Consider the following 17464-nt stretch of genomic DNA (forward strand, 5'->3'; position numbering starts at 1 on the left):
TTTGACTTTTGTTTACCCTGGCAGAGATGGGGTTTTTCTAATTTAGCTACAGAACTCAAGGAAACTATACAATTAGTTATCCCCAAGGAGGGGAAAGTGATGCAGCAGCCGCACTTGGCCCTGGAACTGGTAAGCCTCTGGTACAGGCTGTGCATGTACTGAAATACTTTTGGCAAGCAATGTTTATAGAAAACAGTTAATAAAGGTTAAAAAAAAGCTTTCAAGATACCTTTGAGATCTTCAACAGTTTCTTGTGTTGGCAGCTCCTAAAAAAATGAAATATATTAAATTCATTGTGTTCAAATTAAATACTGTTTTTAAAAATTTAGAATTTAAACTCAACAATCATCTCATCAATTGTTAGTACATAACATTCAGTAACTTGCGAATGCACCAGTGGGAGCTGCAGATGGTGAAAGGTGAGAAGAAGGTGATGCTATAGTATCAGTCATGGTCTACCTAATAGTTCAAATCACATTTGTGACATTCAGGATAAATTCTGAGATGGATTTTTTGCCAGTCAGCAGCCCCAGAGGTGGGGTTTTAGTCAGAAGGGAACAGAGAGCACATATATTGGTTTCCCTTTTTCATTTTATGGATTTTTTTATCTGTGAGATTATCAGGTTTCCTTTCCAATATTTGAAAAGAATCTCTTACACAATGCTGGAAAAGAAAGACATCTAATTTAGAAGACTAGGTTGATAACCTGAAAAAGAGTACTATGGAGAAAATCAATGTGGTGTTGCCCCTCCTAGTAGCCAGAAGCCCCTTTGGCACTGGGCACCAGCACTGAGAGCAGGAAGACCATTTCTACTGTCCTCTCAATGCTCCTGCTGCTGATGCCCAGGCAATCAGGGGAAGGAGCCTGGACTGGCAAGGGAATAGACTGGGACAAGGGGAGGTGAGAGTAGGGAAGAGTGGAACTGGGACAAGGAGCTGAGGAGGGAGATTGGGACAGAGACAATGACAGGTGGGGGAGGCTAGGGGCAGAAAGGGCTGTAATACCTAGACACATTTCCCTCAGATCCTGAAGTAGAATCCAGTATTCCTGAGTGTCAATATTCCTCTGTTATCAGCAAATAGCTGTGAAACCCACTGGCAAAATGTGTGCGTCATCTCCTTCTAGGGGTTGTCCAACATAGAGGGTGACAACCTACTACTTCTATCAGTTACACTATTATTACTCAAGTGGCAGAGGTCTGTGCTGTGGATCTAAAGGTTCTAACCCTGCTTATGAGCCATGTTGGACTCTATATGGTTCTATATGATGGAATTTGTTTTGTTAGTTACATTTTTAAAAGCCTAGGAAAGTACATTAAAAAACTACATTAAAAGAACATTAAAGTTGCAAAGTCAAGCACTCAAAAGTCAGAAAATGCCAGAATTCAAATTGTCCATGCAATCTTAATTCGTCCCCCTTGTGTGTATGCATTATGACACAGTCTTTAATTACATGGTCATGTATTATTTTTTTTCTACAAGACCCTGCCTCATTCAGTGCAGAGGAATAACTGTGCTGTGCGACTGAATCAGGATTGTGTAGTGAAAGAGGCTGTTTTCTGTAAGACCCCTGCCCACATTTGTTGCCAAAGTTGGAAGGTGTGTAGTGAATGAGGCATGGGATAGCAGGCAAATAAAGGATGATTTTATTGTTTAGGCAGTTGAATGATGCCCTTGAAGTTTGGATTCTATCCCTGCCTCTGCCAGAGTTCCTGTGTGAAGATGGGCAAGTCACTTAAACCAAACTTTTCACAGATGAATTCATTTTCTGTGTGCGCAATTTGATATATCTGTATTCTAATATGCAGAAGGTCTGAGCACTAACAAATGCAACTGAAATTAATGACAGCTCATCTCTGAACAAATAAAGCACTACCAAATGCTAAATTTCTCAAAAATGATCTCAAATTGCACACCAAAATTCATTGGCACTTTTGACATTAATGTCGCTATGCCTCAGTTTCTCATCTATAAAATGGGAGTTATAGTATTACTTTACAGGAGTGTTGTGAAGATAACTCCATTAAGGTTTCTGAAGCACTGAAATACTATAGTGGTAAACACCCTGCATAGACCTACAAGGAAATTAATAGTTCTGTATGCAGTGCAAGATTTGAATAGTGCGCATGTCCAGTAAATAGGGGCTCGGGAGACACATTGAGCAATGAGGATAAAATGAAATATTGAATAGCTACTCATTAAGTGAGCACCATACAACCTGTGCACTGAATGAGGCAAGGGTTCTATGGAAAAATAGTATGTGATCATGTAATTAAAGATTTATCATAGTGCACAAAGGGGCTGAATTAAGGCTCACAGGCAACCTTAATTTGTCATTTCTTGATTGCTTGACTTTGCAACCTTTATAGGGTGGCCAGATGTCCCTATTTTATAGGGACAGTCCCGATATTTGGGCCTTTTTCTTCTATAGGCGCCTATTACCCCCCACCCGTCACGATTTTTCAACCTTGCTGTCTGGTCACCCTAAACCTTTATGTTCTTTCTATAGTTTTTGGTATGTAATATGTATGTACATTGTCACGCAACTTCAACTGCCCCATTGGCTTTAGAATGTAACTGATCCATGAATGTTGCAATCGTTTAGAGTTCTATTCATGTTGTAAACCCCATCGCGGGAGTTAAGTCAAATATGTATGTTACGAGACATGCCCCGAGATATGAGATAGGGGTCATTTTATAAATCTAAAAATAAATACAGTAATGAGGAATAGCTGTGCAAGGGCTGTTATTGATGGTCCGGGAGAAAAGTCATTCTAGGCACACAAAATGGTTGCTCTGCATGCTTTAGCAGCCTGCAATAAAAGTGCTCTCTTTACCTCCAGGAAGCTCCCTTTTCTTGGTTTGAAAGCAGCAGCAGGTCCTAGTTGTTCTGTGGCCTGAAGATGCAGACAGATTCCTACTGGAATTTACAAAAGTGCCTAAGCGGGTTACAAATGCCTTTGTAAATTTGGCTATTTGAAACTAGGCAAAGACTGACCAATCCAGTGCAGCAAGCAAGATGGCTGCTCTGGCCTGCTTGTGTACTAAAAGCAGACTGCTAAACGTCAAACACAGGAAATAGCCCTATGTATGTCTGTGCAGGATCAGTTCCATAATTTACATGCAGTTGTATGTACTCCCATAAGATATGAGACACTGTTTGATACATTGTATAGCTCTTCACAAAAAGAAGATATAGATACAGAAAACAGCCTACTAACCATGACTCCAGAAGAGTGGTGCAAGTTTATAGCCTGTACTCTTGAACTGCCATGGATTGTTGGGGTCGAGTCATTTTGCTTGACCTCTTCAATTGTACCATTCTCTCCTATGTTATTGCTGACCCAAAAGAAGAAAGTAAAATGTCAGTGGTGACATCTCTTAAGATAACTATGACTGTGTTTTCCTGCACAGCCGCTGACCCATATTTATGGCACAAAAATATTATCAAGATCACAGTACTTGAACGGGGGGTCAGAGTGAGGAATGATGGTAGGGCACTCCCCAAGTGACAGTATGCTCCAAGGTTTTCCTCTCTCACACCCGTAAATGAGCAGCTGTGAAAACTGTGTACATGACAAAAGTTTCTACTCCCCCCAAATTCAAACACTGAAAGATCAACAATAGAACAAATAATACTTGTAGAAGTTTTATGAGGAATAAAAAGACACAATCTTAGACCCAAAAAATATCAACACAAAATAATTCTGACATTCCAGAGAAATAGGACACAGCCAAGCTAAACACACAATGCCGCCACTCCAAGCTCAGTATATAGACTGGCTCACCTGTGTCTGCCCGATACTGGTTTACAAATTGATTTATTGCACCAAATACTGGCTTGCCCTTCCTACTAGCAGTATAATAACGAACTGTTAGTATTTCTATGTTACTTTCCATTTACATCATTCAACTTTATCATCTTGGGTATACTCTGTGTGCCTAATAGCTTAGTCATTTATGTACCTCCTAGTAATTATCCATTTGAAACAAATAAATAGTCACGGGGTTGTGGGAGATCTGTGTTGTATTATAGCCATTAGACACTGAACAAAATAGTTTCTTCTCTGCCTTTTGGCTAAGGTCAAGTGTAGAATCAGTTTAACATATGATATGTCTGTCAGTTACAGTAAGGTATACTTAGCCATTCTGTGGAGATGTTTTTCTTGCAAGCAGCTGAGCACAGACCCTGTTTTGTTGGCAAAGTACAACGTATATAAAGATATTCCACTTAAAGTTTCACTGCTATTACCAATGGTGTAACACCAAAAGATTTTTTCCCATTTATAGTTTTAAAACACAAACACCTGTAACTCCATGTCAGCTATAAACTGTATTACCTGGGAGTCACAAACATCTTCATCACAACACTATATTAATTTAGTTATTTGGCTTCAAATATGCTATTTAAATATGATTCAAATATCACATGTCTATGACCAGGCTCCACTGAAAATTTTTGCCACCTGTCTTATAACAGTAATATTTGAAAACAGTACACAGAGTGTTCATTTTCTAATATAAAATGAAGAATTCCTAGAAAAATACCACTTAAAAATCATGAATACGGATTATCTTTAGCTGTTATGGTAATCAAATGCCATTAATATATCCCTTATATGGAGAAGGAATTTTCCTTTATCAAGTTAAGAATTCTACTGTAACATGGCTAAATAATGAATGTTTAACCAGAACAGTATAGTGAAAACCTATTCATCTAGATGAGGCAGATGGGTTTGCTTACTTGTCACAATGTTTGATTTCAGTTTAATTTGATATTTGTATTTATTATTTATGGTGGAAGTGTGTGTTAGTCTGTGGACAAGAATTATGTAATTGAACTAAGCAGAAGATGCTTGCTTGACATAAAATGAAAGTTTTATAAGAGGTACTACTTGGAATCATTAGCAATACAAAAGGCAAAAGAGTGGAAACGTATGCGTCTTCCATTGATCATATTTATTAAGGGATATTTGGTTTACATTTCAGCAAGTCTAAAACAGTGGATGAGCCTCTTATGTCACTATGTCAGTGTATCTCATATGAGTAAAAGGAAAATTATAATTTTGTAGAACGGACAGGATTTAAAAGGACTGGGAGTCTTAAACGCAAACATATACTTTGACAACCTCTATTGGTTTTATTTGAATTTCTAGAAAGTAGTCTTCAACATTACTGTTTAAATAAAATTTGTTTTACAATGCTTTTTACCAACCCAAGCTCCTTATATAATTACTATTATTTTCCTCACCTTTCAGATATTTTTTTATTCATTTGCGTTTAGTTTTAAAGGCTGTAATTAAATTTGCTGTGATTCTACATTGCATTTTGTAGCAAAGAGTTTTTTCCTGCTGAGATGAAGTTATATTACACAGAGATTTACTTGAAGTCAAACTAGTCCACTAGAGACACAAGGTTGGAGAGATAGAATTAAGAGACAATAGCTGCATAAACCTGAAACCACAGCAGACATGCTCCCATGAGTAAAACGATGGTCACATTCCTTCCTTCCTTGCTCCTGCAACTCCCCTTGCAGCTCACATTTAATGAGCAACAGCCCGGTAGCCTTTATTTTCTCTGCTCCTGCATTTGACTCTGAGTACTGCCACAAGAGTACATGCAGCCAGGTGCAGAGTCACCAGTAGATGTTCTCCAGAACAACATCTGGGCAAGGCTGGGGTAAACGGAGGAAAGGAAACCAAGCAGAAGAGAATAAAAAAGAATGTGGAGGGAGGGAATTAGAAAGTGGAAGGAAAAAAACTAGAAAAGGACAACCAAGAAAGAAAACAGACAGGAAAAATGAAGAGTCTGACAATTGGGCCAAGATACGATGCAAGAAAACACAAGGGCCGGGGAGAGGATCCTTTGCAATGATGATGGGGCACCAATAAAAGAAGTCTGGAAACCCTCAGGGTTAGATTTAGGTATATCCCTATGTCAGACTTAAAATACTGAACATAAACAAAAATTAAATTAAAAAAAGAGTAACAGCCCACTTGTGCATTGCTTGCAAAAACAAAACCCTCATTACAGTCAGCAGGAGTGTCTGCTGGGCTGGAAATGCAGGATAGGGTTGCAAGCTTGTACTTGTGATGAAACTATGGAATGGTTCTGCATGATGAAAAACTTACCTAAGATTTGAGCAGTAAACTGCATTTTCTCTTTTGGTCTCTTTATCTTTGCTTTGCCTTCCATTCTTTCGCGAGATCCTTTGTTGAATTACTTCTCCTTTATCAAACATAAGGTGCAGACGATAACTGACTACCTTTATTATTGTGAAGAACACAGTCACAGAACTACAGTAGATGAAAACTGTCACTGCATTTGGAGGGAAAGCCTAGAGAAGAGAATAATAAAGAGTTAATGAAACAGTCAGCAATCTATCACAAGAAGATACGGCTATTTATTCACAATGTAGTAACATCTTTTTACCCATTTATTTCTTATAGTCTGATACGGCTAACACCACTAATTTTCCTAACACTTCAGAATTGTTGCATCTCCAAAGAATTTTACTATTTCAACTCATATGAAGGCTGTAAATTTCAAATTTCAAACCATTTCCTTTGGCTAGCTATGGTATATCAAATATCCTAAAAAGCAATAAAAAATTATTTATAATAGACAGTTGCTATGAGAGCTCTTAAAACATTTCCCTCTCACTCCCTGGGCTCGCAACAATAGCAAGCATTACATATACTGTGTGGATACTGTATGTATACAGACACACAGTATAATATCATTAATCTACAAACTGGCTAATTCTCCCACAAAAACTGTCAGTCTCACCACACTCCTCAGCCAAGGGTTTTAAGAGTAAAATGCTGTAATTTGATCTTCTATTATTCAGACTTCATTGCTTTTATACAAAGTACCTTTACTGGTATGCCATGAACTATTATACATACTTAGTCTTATCTAGTCAAAATAAAGGAACAAAGTATATTTTGTGATGCAGCTTTTTTTCTTTGAAAATCTTTGCAAATGTTAATTATTAGCAATGGCTCTCTCAATCATTAAAGTGAATTAGTAGAGTTTCAACCCTAGTTTGCAAAGTCCTTTCAGATCAAAGACATGATATATGCACATTTTAATGATTAAAGCCCCTGTATCAAGCAAAGAAAATCATGCAGATGGACCACTGCAGTCCTCTTTACAGGAACAGGGCTTTCCCCTTGTATTCCCTTTAGTAATTTGTAGTCTCATAGCAGATTGCAATCTTTTATTGGGAACTTTTTAGAAGTGCTTCAATGTATCACTGCATAATTTGGAGTGGTAGGGAGGCACAAGCATCCAAAGCCTGCTAAAGTCTGTGGACTTCAATGGGCTTTAGATTGGGCCCTAGATGTAGTATCAACTCAAGGGTCATTTGGACAAAAAATATTCCAATAGAAATCTTGATTTATTTCACATTGGTTTTTCAAGTAGGGAATTCAGACATTGCTAGATGACACAGCCAGGAATCTCTCTGTACACGTAGGTATGAATTTTTAGTTTTTCATTGGAGTCCAAATGGATCACACACACCACATTTTATTTCAAAAAAGTAATTTTCCCCCTTCACCTCAAAAAAATCTCAATGGTTCTCTTCAAATTGTACATGCTTGATCTCTTCTGTGTTGCTGCTATAAGAGAGTGCAGCGTTACTTCTGTTCTGATGTCAGCTTAGTGTAGCACTAAAATTTCCAAGATGTTTCTGGGAAAATGTTCAGGCAAATCTTTTTTTTAAGATCCAATCTGATTCTTAAGTAAGGAGTCTATTGCATAGGAGTGGAGTAGCTATTAACAACTAGGTGTTACTGTGACAAGCGTGTTATAAATAACTAAAGATGTTAATTTCTATAAGTTGAGGCTCAGTCCAAAGTACTGAAGTGCATGGTTAACTTTAAGCACACAAGTGATTCCGCTGAAGTCAAAAGGACTATTCACATGCTTAAGTTAAGCATGTACTTCAGTACTTTACTGGATGAAGGCCAAAGAGCTCAGCAGCTTGCAGGATTGAGCCCTCAGAGAAGTAAAATTTCTGGTCATTAACGGTGGATAAAATATAATTTAAGACCATTCCTAGTGCCTGTTCTAAACAGAAATTTTTGAACATTACAGGACTCAGATCACAATGGAGGTAGCAAAAAAATCAAATAGGAATTTGTTCAAGAGAAACTGCTTCACATTTCTCTCCACGGACTCCCTCCATACTCTAGGCCGTATTGGGAGACCTGTGGTTGTTAGACAACTCCTCACAGAACCCCATAATCCAGCTCTTCAATAGACCTGTGGAGAACCAGCCGCTGTAATAGGAATGTTTTGTAGGTGACATTCATTAAATTTCATTGGATACTGAGTATGACTATTATCAATAAGCTATCACAAAATAAACAAAGTAGCAGGCCTCATCTAACTCATCACATGCATCTATAGGCACACAGTAAGCTCTCTCCACAAGGTACCTGATGCTATCATAGGATGAAAGGATTTTTGGGGAACTACCAGACTTCTAGACAAGATGCTCTTAGGTGTGGTTAGATGAAGGCTACAAAATGTGGCTTTAAGATAAGGAGGAGGTAGATCACATAGGAATTAAATTATAGATTTACATTTGATGTGCTATAATTATAAATTTTACCATGTATTTTGTTTGATAACTATTTTCCCTTCATCTCTTGAGGGTGGGATTTTACCAGGACAATGTCCCCCAGAGTCCTCTCACCACCTCAGCTTCCACTAATGTGGAAACTAGATACAAGATGGACAATACAAGTGCTTGAATGAGAACGACTGTGCTGCGATGCATCATCTCCTTTTCCAACTTGCAATTTTAGCTTCACATTTTGTTTAAACTTTTTGTAAGAGCAAACTCTTTGCAGCCTGTAATACATTGCATACTCATGCTAACCAGTATGTTTTATAGTTCTCAGACAGGTACTCTTTACAAGCATATAATCTCTATGCATCCACTAAGCATTTTTTTTTTCAAACATATCAACTGATTCTAAGTCTCAAATGAAAAAGATGTGATGAGTCAAAGCTACTAGGTATTGCAGATATTTGTAAGAAAATTCATCTGCACTAGACTGGGTACATTTGGGGGGAATTTCCCCAAAATATCCAAAGAAAGTCTACAACTAACAATGAAAATTCATGTCACAGTGGGACCAGAATCTCCATTTTAAAGACTCCGGTATTCAAAGAAAACTCAGCACCTCACCAAAACAAGTGGAGAAACATAGTCATAAAGGTAATAACCATCTTTGAAGAAACCAGACTCTAAAACTTCGGACTGAAAAAGGCTTGCTTGTTATGCACTATAGGTCAGTTATTATTCCTGATTTTCCTCAAAAACAAGGGGCAGGAATCATGATGGGAAATTTGGCCAAGATAGAGTTGCTGTGAAAGCCATAATGTTGGCTTTCCTTGTTCTTTTCCAGTTAAACTCTCAACCATAATGCTAAAGTACTGTAGTTTCTCTTTTCTATGTAATATATAAGCTATATGCCTGCTAAGCACTGCGTCAGTAATTAGATAGACGTGAATATGCATAATTTTATTGTACTCCTTGGATTGCGTGTGGGTTTCTGACAAGCAAGTAATTAACATGCTAATGGAAGGCACTGAACTCCCACGTCATTTCTATCCTTTAAGCGTGCTTCCAAAGCACCACAATATAGAAAATGTAATGTCATTAAGTTTCAAGCCTTTACCATAGTGTGTTTTTTATTAATACTAGATGTATATTCCTTAATATAGAGACATTTACCCTTTTAACAAAACATGGCACGTTGGAAATTTGACAGAGAAATTAAGGTTGGTTGGTATGTCTTGATGTATTACAGAGTAAAAACAGCCAAATTACTGAATAAACAAATATGCAATCAGCTGACATGGCCAGGCATATAACGAGAGAGCCGGAGATACTGTGAAGCTGGGGGAGAAGATAAGTATTCTGGTTTTGATATTAATACAGCTTGAGTGATTGTCACCAACTTGCCTGAGCCCATGGGTGTCTTGCAAAGTGAGCTCACCTAGTTTTCAATAGCCCAACCAAAATCTAACTCAGGTAGGCCCACCTGGGCCTTACACTCACACAGAGTGGATCAAGAAGTCTCTCAGTGACTTACACACAAAGTTTGGTCAGCAATGGGCCACCTAGCCTGGCTTAGGGTTACCATATTTTAATTTGAAAAAAGGAGGACACTCCAGGGGCCCCGCCCCCACCCCTGCCCCCTTCCCCAATGTCCCCGCCCCAACTCCGCCTCCGCCCCTGAACGCTCCGCCCCCTGCTCCTCCCCCTCCCCGGCTTCCTGCGAATCAATTGTTCACGGGAAGCCTGAAACAGGGAGGCAGCAGGTAGGTTGGGGCTGGGGCGGTGGCGGGGCGCGAGGAGGCACGGCCCAGTCCGCCCCCTCGGCAGCCGGCCGGCCCCGGCCAAGAGGCTCTGGCCCCGGCGTCTTCCACCCGGCTTGGCTCGGGCCCTGGTTCCGACCGAGCAGCTCCGGCCCGCCCTGGCCCCGGCAGCTCCAGCCCAGCTTGGCTCGGGCCCCGGTTGCGGCCGGCCCTGGCCGAGTACCGCTGGCCGGCAGCCGAGCACCGGCGGCTCCGACCCGGCACCAGCCCCAGCAGCCCGAGCACCGCCGGCCTCGGTTCCGGTTGCGGCTGAGCGGCTCCAGCCAAGCACCGCCGGCCTCAGCAACTTGGGCACCCCAAGCCCCGGTTCCGGCCGAGCACTGCCGGCCCCAGCGGCTTGGCCACCCCTGGCCCCAGTCCCAGCGGCTCCGGCCCAGCTCGGCTCAGGCCCCGGTTCCGATCGAGCAGCTCCGGCCCGACACCAACACCGGCCCTGGCCGAGCACCGCCGACCGAGCACCGCTGGCCCCAGCAGCCCGAGCACCGCCGGCCTCGGTTCCGGTTGCGGCCGAGCGGCTCCAGCCAAGCACCGCCGGCCCCAGCGACTTGGGCACCCCAAGCCCCGGTTCCGGCCGAGCACTGCCGGCCCCAGCGGCTCCAGGCCGGACCCAAGCCCCACGACCCCTCCCTCCCTATTTTCCCGGACACGTCCGGCTTTTTGGGATTTCCTCCCGGACGGGGATTTGAGGCCCAAAAAGCCGGACATGTCCGGGAAAATCCGGACGTATGGTAACCCTAGCCTGGCTTCTTGGGATATGGTACAGGGAAGATCCTTCCTCCTGGTTCTGGCTTCACCCAGGAATGGCAGCTATATGAAAGATGCAGTGAGCCCTTTTTTTTGGCCTGCTGGGCCCTGACTGATTGCCAGCTACTCCCAGCCCTTCTAGCCACTGGAGCTCCAAGTCTCACTGGCTCTACCTGTGGCTAAACCTAGAAGGCCTTTCTAGACTACCCTAGAAGTCCCAAACTCTCTGCCCTTCTGCTCTTCATAAAGGGCCACTTCCTCAAGTGGGCTGGACCAAGCCACCACAGTCTCTGGCAGTGGGCAGTGAATGCCCGGTACACCTCATCGCAGAGATGACCAACAGACAACCCGATATGCAGTTCAATCACCTGGGAAAGCAAAGGAAAAGAAAACTCCTTGGGAAACAAATAATCTCAAATGTCATATTTAGATTTATTGCATCATTATACAATTTTGAAATGCAATGTGAAAGAACCAATAACCCTTTACAATAGCAAGTTTAGGGAAGTATTCTGTCCAATAAAAGGCAGAAGAAACAGTCACTAAAACCACAACCAATGACTCATAAATATCTGGATGTGTGCTGTCTTGTACCTTGTAAAATATGCTGCAGTTCAAGCATACACAAATTCATCCCTTGATTTTAATGGAATTACACTAGTAGGGATGAATTCAGCCCAATGACTTTGTAATTGTATTCTCTCACACAGAACATATTAGAGCCCTGTGTAATTAGGTAGAATAAAAGATCTAAGTCAGAATGTCTTATTAGACCTGATAAAACAGAAGTTATAAGAAATATGATAATTTTGGAGGGTGATTACAATATTAGTTATGTTGCAAATAATTATTCAATGCTCATTGTTTAAACGCAAGCCAACCATTACAAAGGGACAATTAGGAGGCTGCTCATGATACTGAGGTACAGGTTTGTTTTTCTTGATAGTAAAACTATTGATAGCAAAAGGTACTGTCCTGACAGGGTTATGGACTGAAATCCTCAGTTCATGCAACAGGTTCAGTATGGGTGGTACTACGCTCTCAATGTTTCTCAACCTTCTTCTGGAAGAAACCACCTCTAGAGAAGGTGCCTATTCAATACCTACCCTAAGTGCTGAAACTTCCAACAAAGTGTGACGAAGTGGGGTTTTATTCACCTTGTTATGTTGCATGTGAGTCTTACTGTTGTTCTATACTAATACGGTTTGTGTACCTCAGTTTCCCTCTGTATTGCACCAAAACCTAGGCAGTAGGAATTGGGTACGTGACTTTTGCTGAGGCCTTCAGGGCAGGGGAGGCTGTTCAGAGATCTGCATGTAGGAGATGGCCAATGACCTTTGTAACCTGAGATCCAGGAGAGGTATGCGACCAGGTGACACCTTTTGCCTGGGAAGCAGGACAAACGACGAGGAACGATGGGCGTGTCGGAGACCAGGCAGGGGGATCCAGGGCAGTCGGCTGTGAGGGATTGGAGATGGGGGGAGTCCAGGCCATCTGGCCTGGGGTTCCCCCAAGATGGACTTTGTTGAAAGTCACAGACTTCTGTGCTAACAAGCTTTGTGTGTATTCCTGTTGACCAATAAACCCTTCTGCTTTACAATGCTGGTTGAGAGGCACTGATGACTGCGGAGTTGGGGTGCAGGACCCTCTGGCTTCCCTCACCAAGGGGAAGTGTGAGGTGTGAACAGGGATGTTGAATACTCCGAGGTCAGACCAGGAAGGCCGAAGGCGAGGAGACTTTTTGCCCTGGACAGCGTGCCCTCAGGAGAGTCACGCTACCCAGAGTCCTGGCTGGCTTCATACCAAGCAGTTCCAGAGCATCGGACCTGTGACTCCATAACACAATGGCATTAATTCAAACCAGTTTAGTGACACTTTGTGTGATGCTGACATGTGTCCCTTTGGAAATGAACTGAAAGCATCACCAAACTAATTTCAAAAAGGCTTAAGATGTTAGTGACTTTTGATCCTTACTAACCTGGGCCAGATTAAAGCCAGCCACCTAGAATTGAAAGGTTGCCTCTCCCATTATTTATTGTTCTATAGAGCCCACAGGCATACTAGACACATCATAGATAAAGACTAGTCCCTATTCTGATGAATTTACAATCAAAAATGTTGCACTAAACAGATGAATGAAGATACAAGAGACACCACGAAGCAGGGGAATGAAAGTAACCGATATCAGATTAAGTGGCTAATCCATGTAGGCATATATTACAAAATCCCTAAACTCCTCAGATCTTCATACAGAAATATCTTTTAATCTGGTTAAAAGCAAGACAATTTTCCCCAGATTTTGCCATGGCCATCTCTAAATTGGAACTGGAGAGTGCTTTGGAAGACTGAGCCAGATTTTTATTTCACAGATATACTGGCAAAAACAGAATTAAACATGCAAAGGATATTTCCAAAAAGGTAATCTTAAACTCAGCTGAGACCTTCAAGGTGGCTGAACTACTACCTTTACCCATCTGTTCTTTCTGGTAGTGATAATTAAGGCTAAGATTTTATCACGGTTATTTTTAGTAAAAGTCACGGACAGGTCACAGGCAATAAACAAAAATTCACCGAGCTCATGACCTGTCCATGACTTTACTAAAAATAACCTAGGGACAGGTCTGGGGAGGGGGGAAAGAATGGAGTACCATGGAGGGGGGGACTGAGAGACCAAACCCCCTGCCAGTGGCCGCAGCGGGGGGCACAGCCATGGGGGGCATACATCCCCAGCTCCAGAGTTGGCTGCAGCTGCGTGACAGAGGTGCGCGGCCCCGGCTGCAGCTCCCGCCAAGCCCCAGTTGCAGCTGGGGTGGGGGGAATGCATAGCCCTAGGAAGCCATGAGGGGGGTGAATGGCCCCCAGTGCAGCCGCCAAACAGGGGCGCGTAGCCCCAGCTGCAGGCCCCAGTGAAAGCCACAGGGCTGGAGCACACAGCCATGGCTGCAGCCCCAGCCAAGCCCAGGACGCTGCGGGGCTGTGGCATGCAGCCCAGGCTGTAGCCCCCGCCAAGCCCAGGCCACCAAGGGGCTAGGGCGGGCAGCCCCAGCTGCAGTCCTTGATGGAACCCGCGGGGCTGGGGCACGTGGACCTGGCTGCAGCCCCCAGGGGAAGCTGCAAGGCAGGAACGCACAGTCCCGCCTCTGACCTCCTTAAGCCCTAGAACCTAGAACTAGGTAGGGGGGCCTAATGTGCTGTAAAAGCTAGTCCCTCCCCTAAACAGCTAATGAGGGAGATTTTCAAAAGCAAAAGGGAAGTTAAGAACCCAACCCTCACCAAAAATCAATGCGAGATGGGTGTCTAATTCCCATTTGTACTTTTGAAAATCTCCACCCACAATCTTATTTTAAGACAAGGTGCCACATGTGAGTGAAAATAAACTTATCTGTGGGGGGATGTGGGTGAGGAATAGAAATACAATAGAACCCCATTTATCTGAGCCTCCATTATCTGGCTCTTCGTATTAACTGAATTGGGTGGCAGGGCTCAGGCTGTCAACCCCACTGCCCACGGGGCTGACAGCCTGAGGCCCACGCATTCTCCTCATTATCCGAATTTTTGATTATCCGATCTGGCCCCAGTCCCAATTAAATTGGATAAACAGGGTTCTACTAAAATATGCGTGCTACAAAAGTCTTCCATTTGTCATATCACAAAACATCTGCTTTTTCCTGTTAGTCCAGTTGTTTTGTCTGCTCTTAGGATCAATTTCATTTTAAAGTACGGTTGTCGCACACTGAAACTACAAATACCAAACTGGCAGGTAACAGGTAATTTTTAACCCTGAACATTGCATAAGATTCCCAAAACAAAACAAAAAAAATCAATTCAGAATGCGTTAAGATTGCTAAATGACAAGAATGTAGCTACCTGTCATAAAGTTTACAAAATGCAAGCACTCAAAAACAAGAAAAGTGATAGTCAAGGACATCATTACTCCTAGACAGTCTCTGTAATAAATATAATATTCTTATCGAGGATAAAGAAACCTAATCATGGTACATTTGCTCAAGAACAGTTTCTGCAGCTGATCAGATGATTCATCACAAAATTAGCCAACCTGGAAAAGGCAAGTCTACCCGGAGAGATGAGGAAGAAGCCGGGGAATTGGGAAGTTAGTTCATGCACATAAATTAGATCTTCTCCCACCGACACCCTCCCCCCAACTTTAAATATTTTCGTTATTTCATCTTTGTTTCACTCCACAGTTTTTAGGCCCAATGTTCTTTAAACACCTCTATTTTCTATTTCATATGTGATTAGTTTCCGACATCCTCCAGGAAAAGTCATATTTTCCTGCAGATCCATTTCTATGTACACCCAGGGAAAGAAACAACCTTTTATTTCACCACAAATCAGAGTCTGTGAACAAGTTCTCATTTACCATTGCAATCTAAATAACAGAGATAGGATCTATAGCTCTTACTGTCTCACACCAGAAATTGACCTGGCATCCTGGGAAGAAGCCACCCTCACATTGTTACCTGAATGGAGTCCATGAGCATGCTCAGTGGAAGCAAATGGCATCTTTGCCAGGAAATAAGCTATACAGACTGATTTTCAAAGATGAGCATCTGCATCTCCTATGGACTTCAGAGGGAAGTCCTGAAAATCAGGGCAATAGGCTTTGTAATAATGGGGCGTAAGGAGACTGATGAGGAATGTTTAATATGGCAGAAAAGGTTTTTTCTTCATTAAAGAAAAATCTGCAGAAATGAGTTGAGTCTACAGCCATGAGGACATAAAGAATGGCAAACATTAGAAGCTAGATATTGGGGAACCTAATACTAAAATCATGCACTACTCTACCTAACAATATGCTCTTGCTCTTTCTGCCTACATCCCATATTGATAGCACACGAAGAATACACTAAAAGATTCTTTTTTTTTTTCAAGGAAACTATTCATATTTAGCAAACAGAATGAAGCTCCTAGTTACAGCAATCCATTAAATTAAAATGTAGTTGCATTTCTCACACTTTAATAGAAAGAGGTAGAGGAGTGGATGTAATGAAAAGTGGTGTGTTTTCACACACTATTTATGTTGCATCTGTGTCTCTAAACAGAGGGGGAGAAAGTGAGAGTATAATTTGGCCACATTGGTTATTGAGTGCCAGCTTAACTGCTCATGTACGGTACTTTCCTGCATAACAACTTGATTATTGGGCCTAAAAGGCTCACCCATATTTCAGGATGAACACAGAAAGTATTGCTGGCAAAATTATAGTACCCTGGGGAAGGGTGGGATTAAAATTGGCATGCACCTCTCAAGAGCAGCTGGATTAGCCACTAAAATATACACAAAGTATGTTTATTACTATTTATCCATCTTTCACTAGGACAGCAAATTCATTCAAAAATCTCAGTAGAGCAAAATGGTATCAGTACAGAAGACCATGAAATTGACTATGTCTGACAACAACAGGGCAGCACTTAACTGGTACTGACCAGGAGACACTGTCCCACAATACAATCAAAATGGATAAAACATAGCAAAGTGTGGGGGGGGGGGGTTTAAAAACAGCATCAAGAAAAAATATTCATCCAACTATATCAAGCTACTTCCCTCCCCGATTCCCTCTCTCTGCCTCCCCTCTCTAATTCCAACCCTCCGTTCCTTGCCCCCACCTCCATCCCTACCCCATGGCCTGTGTCCCTATGACCGCCTCTCAGCCCTGCCTCCTCCATCCATCTTCACCGTGGCCTGTGCCCCCTCCCCATAGGCAGGGCCCTGCTCTCCCCTACCCTCACCCCCATCCTGTGCCCAGGTCTCCCCGGCCCCGCGCCGCCCGGGCCGGGCTCGCCCCTCACCAGGTGCAGCGCGAGCGGCAGCGCCAGCAGGAAGAGCCACAGATAGAGGTGGCAGCTGTTGGTGAATTTGCTCTGCTCCGGGTCGTGGTACCAGCCGCCGGTCAGCGCCGCCCACACGCCCTGCCGCAGCAGCTGCACCGCCTGGGACACCATCGCCGCCTCCGCCGCCGCCTCACCCGCCCCTGCACCGGCCGCAGCCGCTGCGGCTCCTCCCGGCGCCGGGCGCTGGGGCCGCCATGCTGGATGCTCGGGGGATTCTCCCATCATGCTCCGCGCCGCCGCCGTGGCTGAGAACCTCCTACCCCGCCCCCCAGCGGCCGGAGGGAAGGACCCAGTAGCCTCCCTCCTCCTCCTCCGGGAGCCCCGCCACAGCCCTCAGCACCTGCTTCTTCTCACGCACCCACCGGCCTTCCTTGCACCCCCTGTCACCCTCCCCCCCAGCCCCCACCGCCCTTCCTGCCCCCTCCTCACCCCCAGCCCCCGCCCTTCCTCCAGCTTCCCCACCTCACCC

At 43.3% G+C, this 17464-nt stretch overlaps 1 protein-coding gene across 4 annotated transcripts in view; it reads right to left on the reverse strand.

Moving 5' to 3' along the window:
- The window catches only part of PCNX2 (pecanex 2), a 247386-nt gene extending 230150 nt beyond the window's left edge, over positions 1-17236 (reverse strand). For 2 of the 4 annotated variants that reach the window (XM_065589023.1, XM_065589022.1), the window contains exons 1-4: positions 16954-17236; positions 6132-6337; positions 3222-3339; positions 230-266 (exon numbers count right to left, since the gene is read on the reverse strand). In XM_065589023.1, coding sequence (XP_065445095.1) covers positions 230-266; positions 3222-3339; positions 6132-6337; positions 16954-17220 — 628 coding nt within the window. In that variant the 5' untranslated portion in view covers positions 17221-17236. Of the gene's footprint in view, positions 1-229; positions 267-3221; positions 3340-6131; positions 6338-6789; positions 6977-16953 lie in introns of those variants that run through there. The other 2 variants (XM_065589025.1, XM_065589024.1) reach the window with 2 other exon arrangements.
- Between the last annotated feature and the right edge of the window lie 228 nt (positions 17237-17464).

Source organism: Chrysemys picta, chromosome 3 (assembly GCF_011386835.1).
Source record: "Chrysemys picta bellii isolate R12L10 chromosome 3, ASM1138683v2, whole genome shotgun sequence".
Lineage (NCBI taxonomy): Eukaryota > Metazoa > Chordata > Testudines > Emydidae > Chrysemys > Chrysemys picta.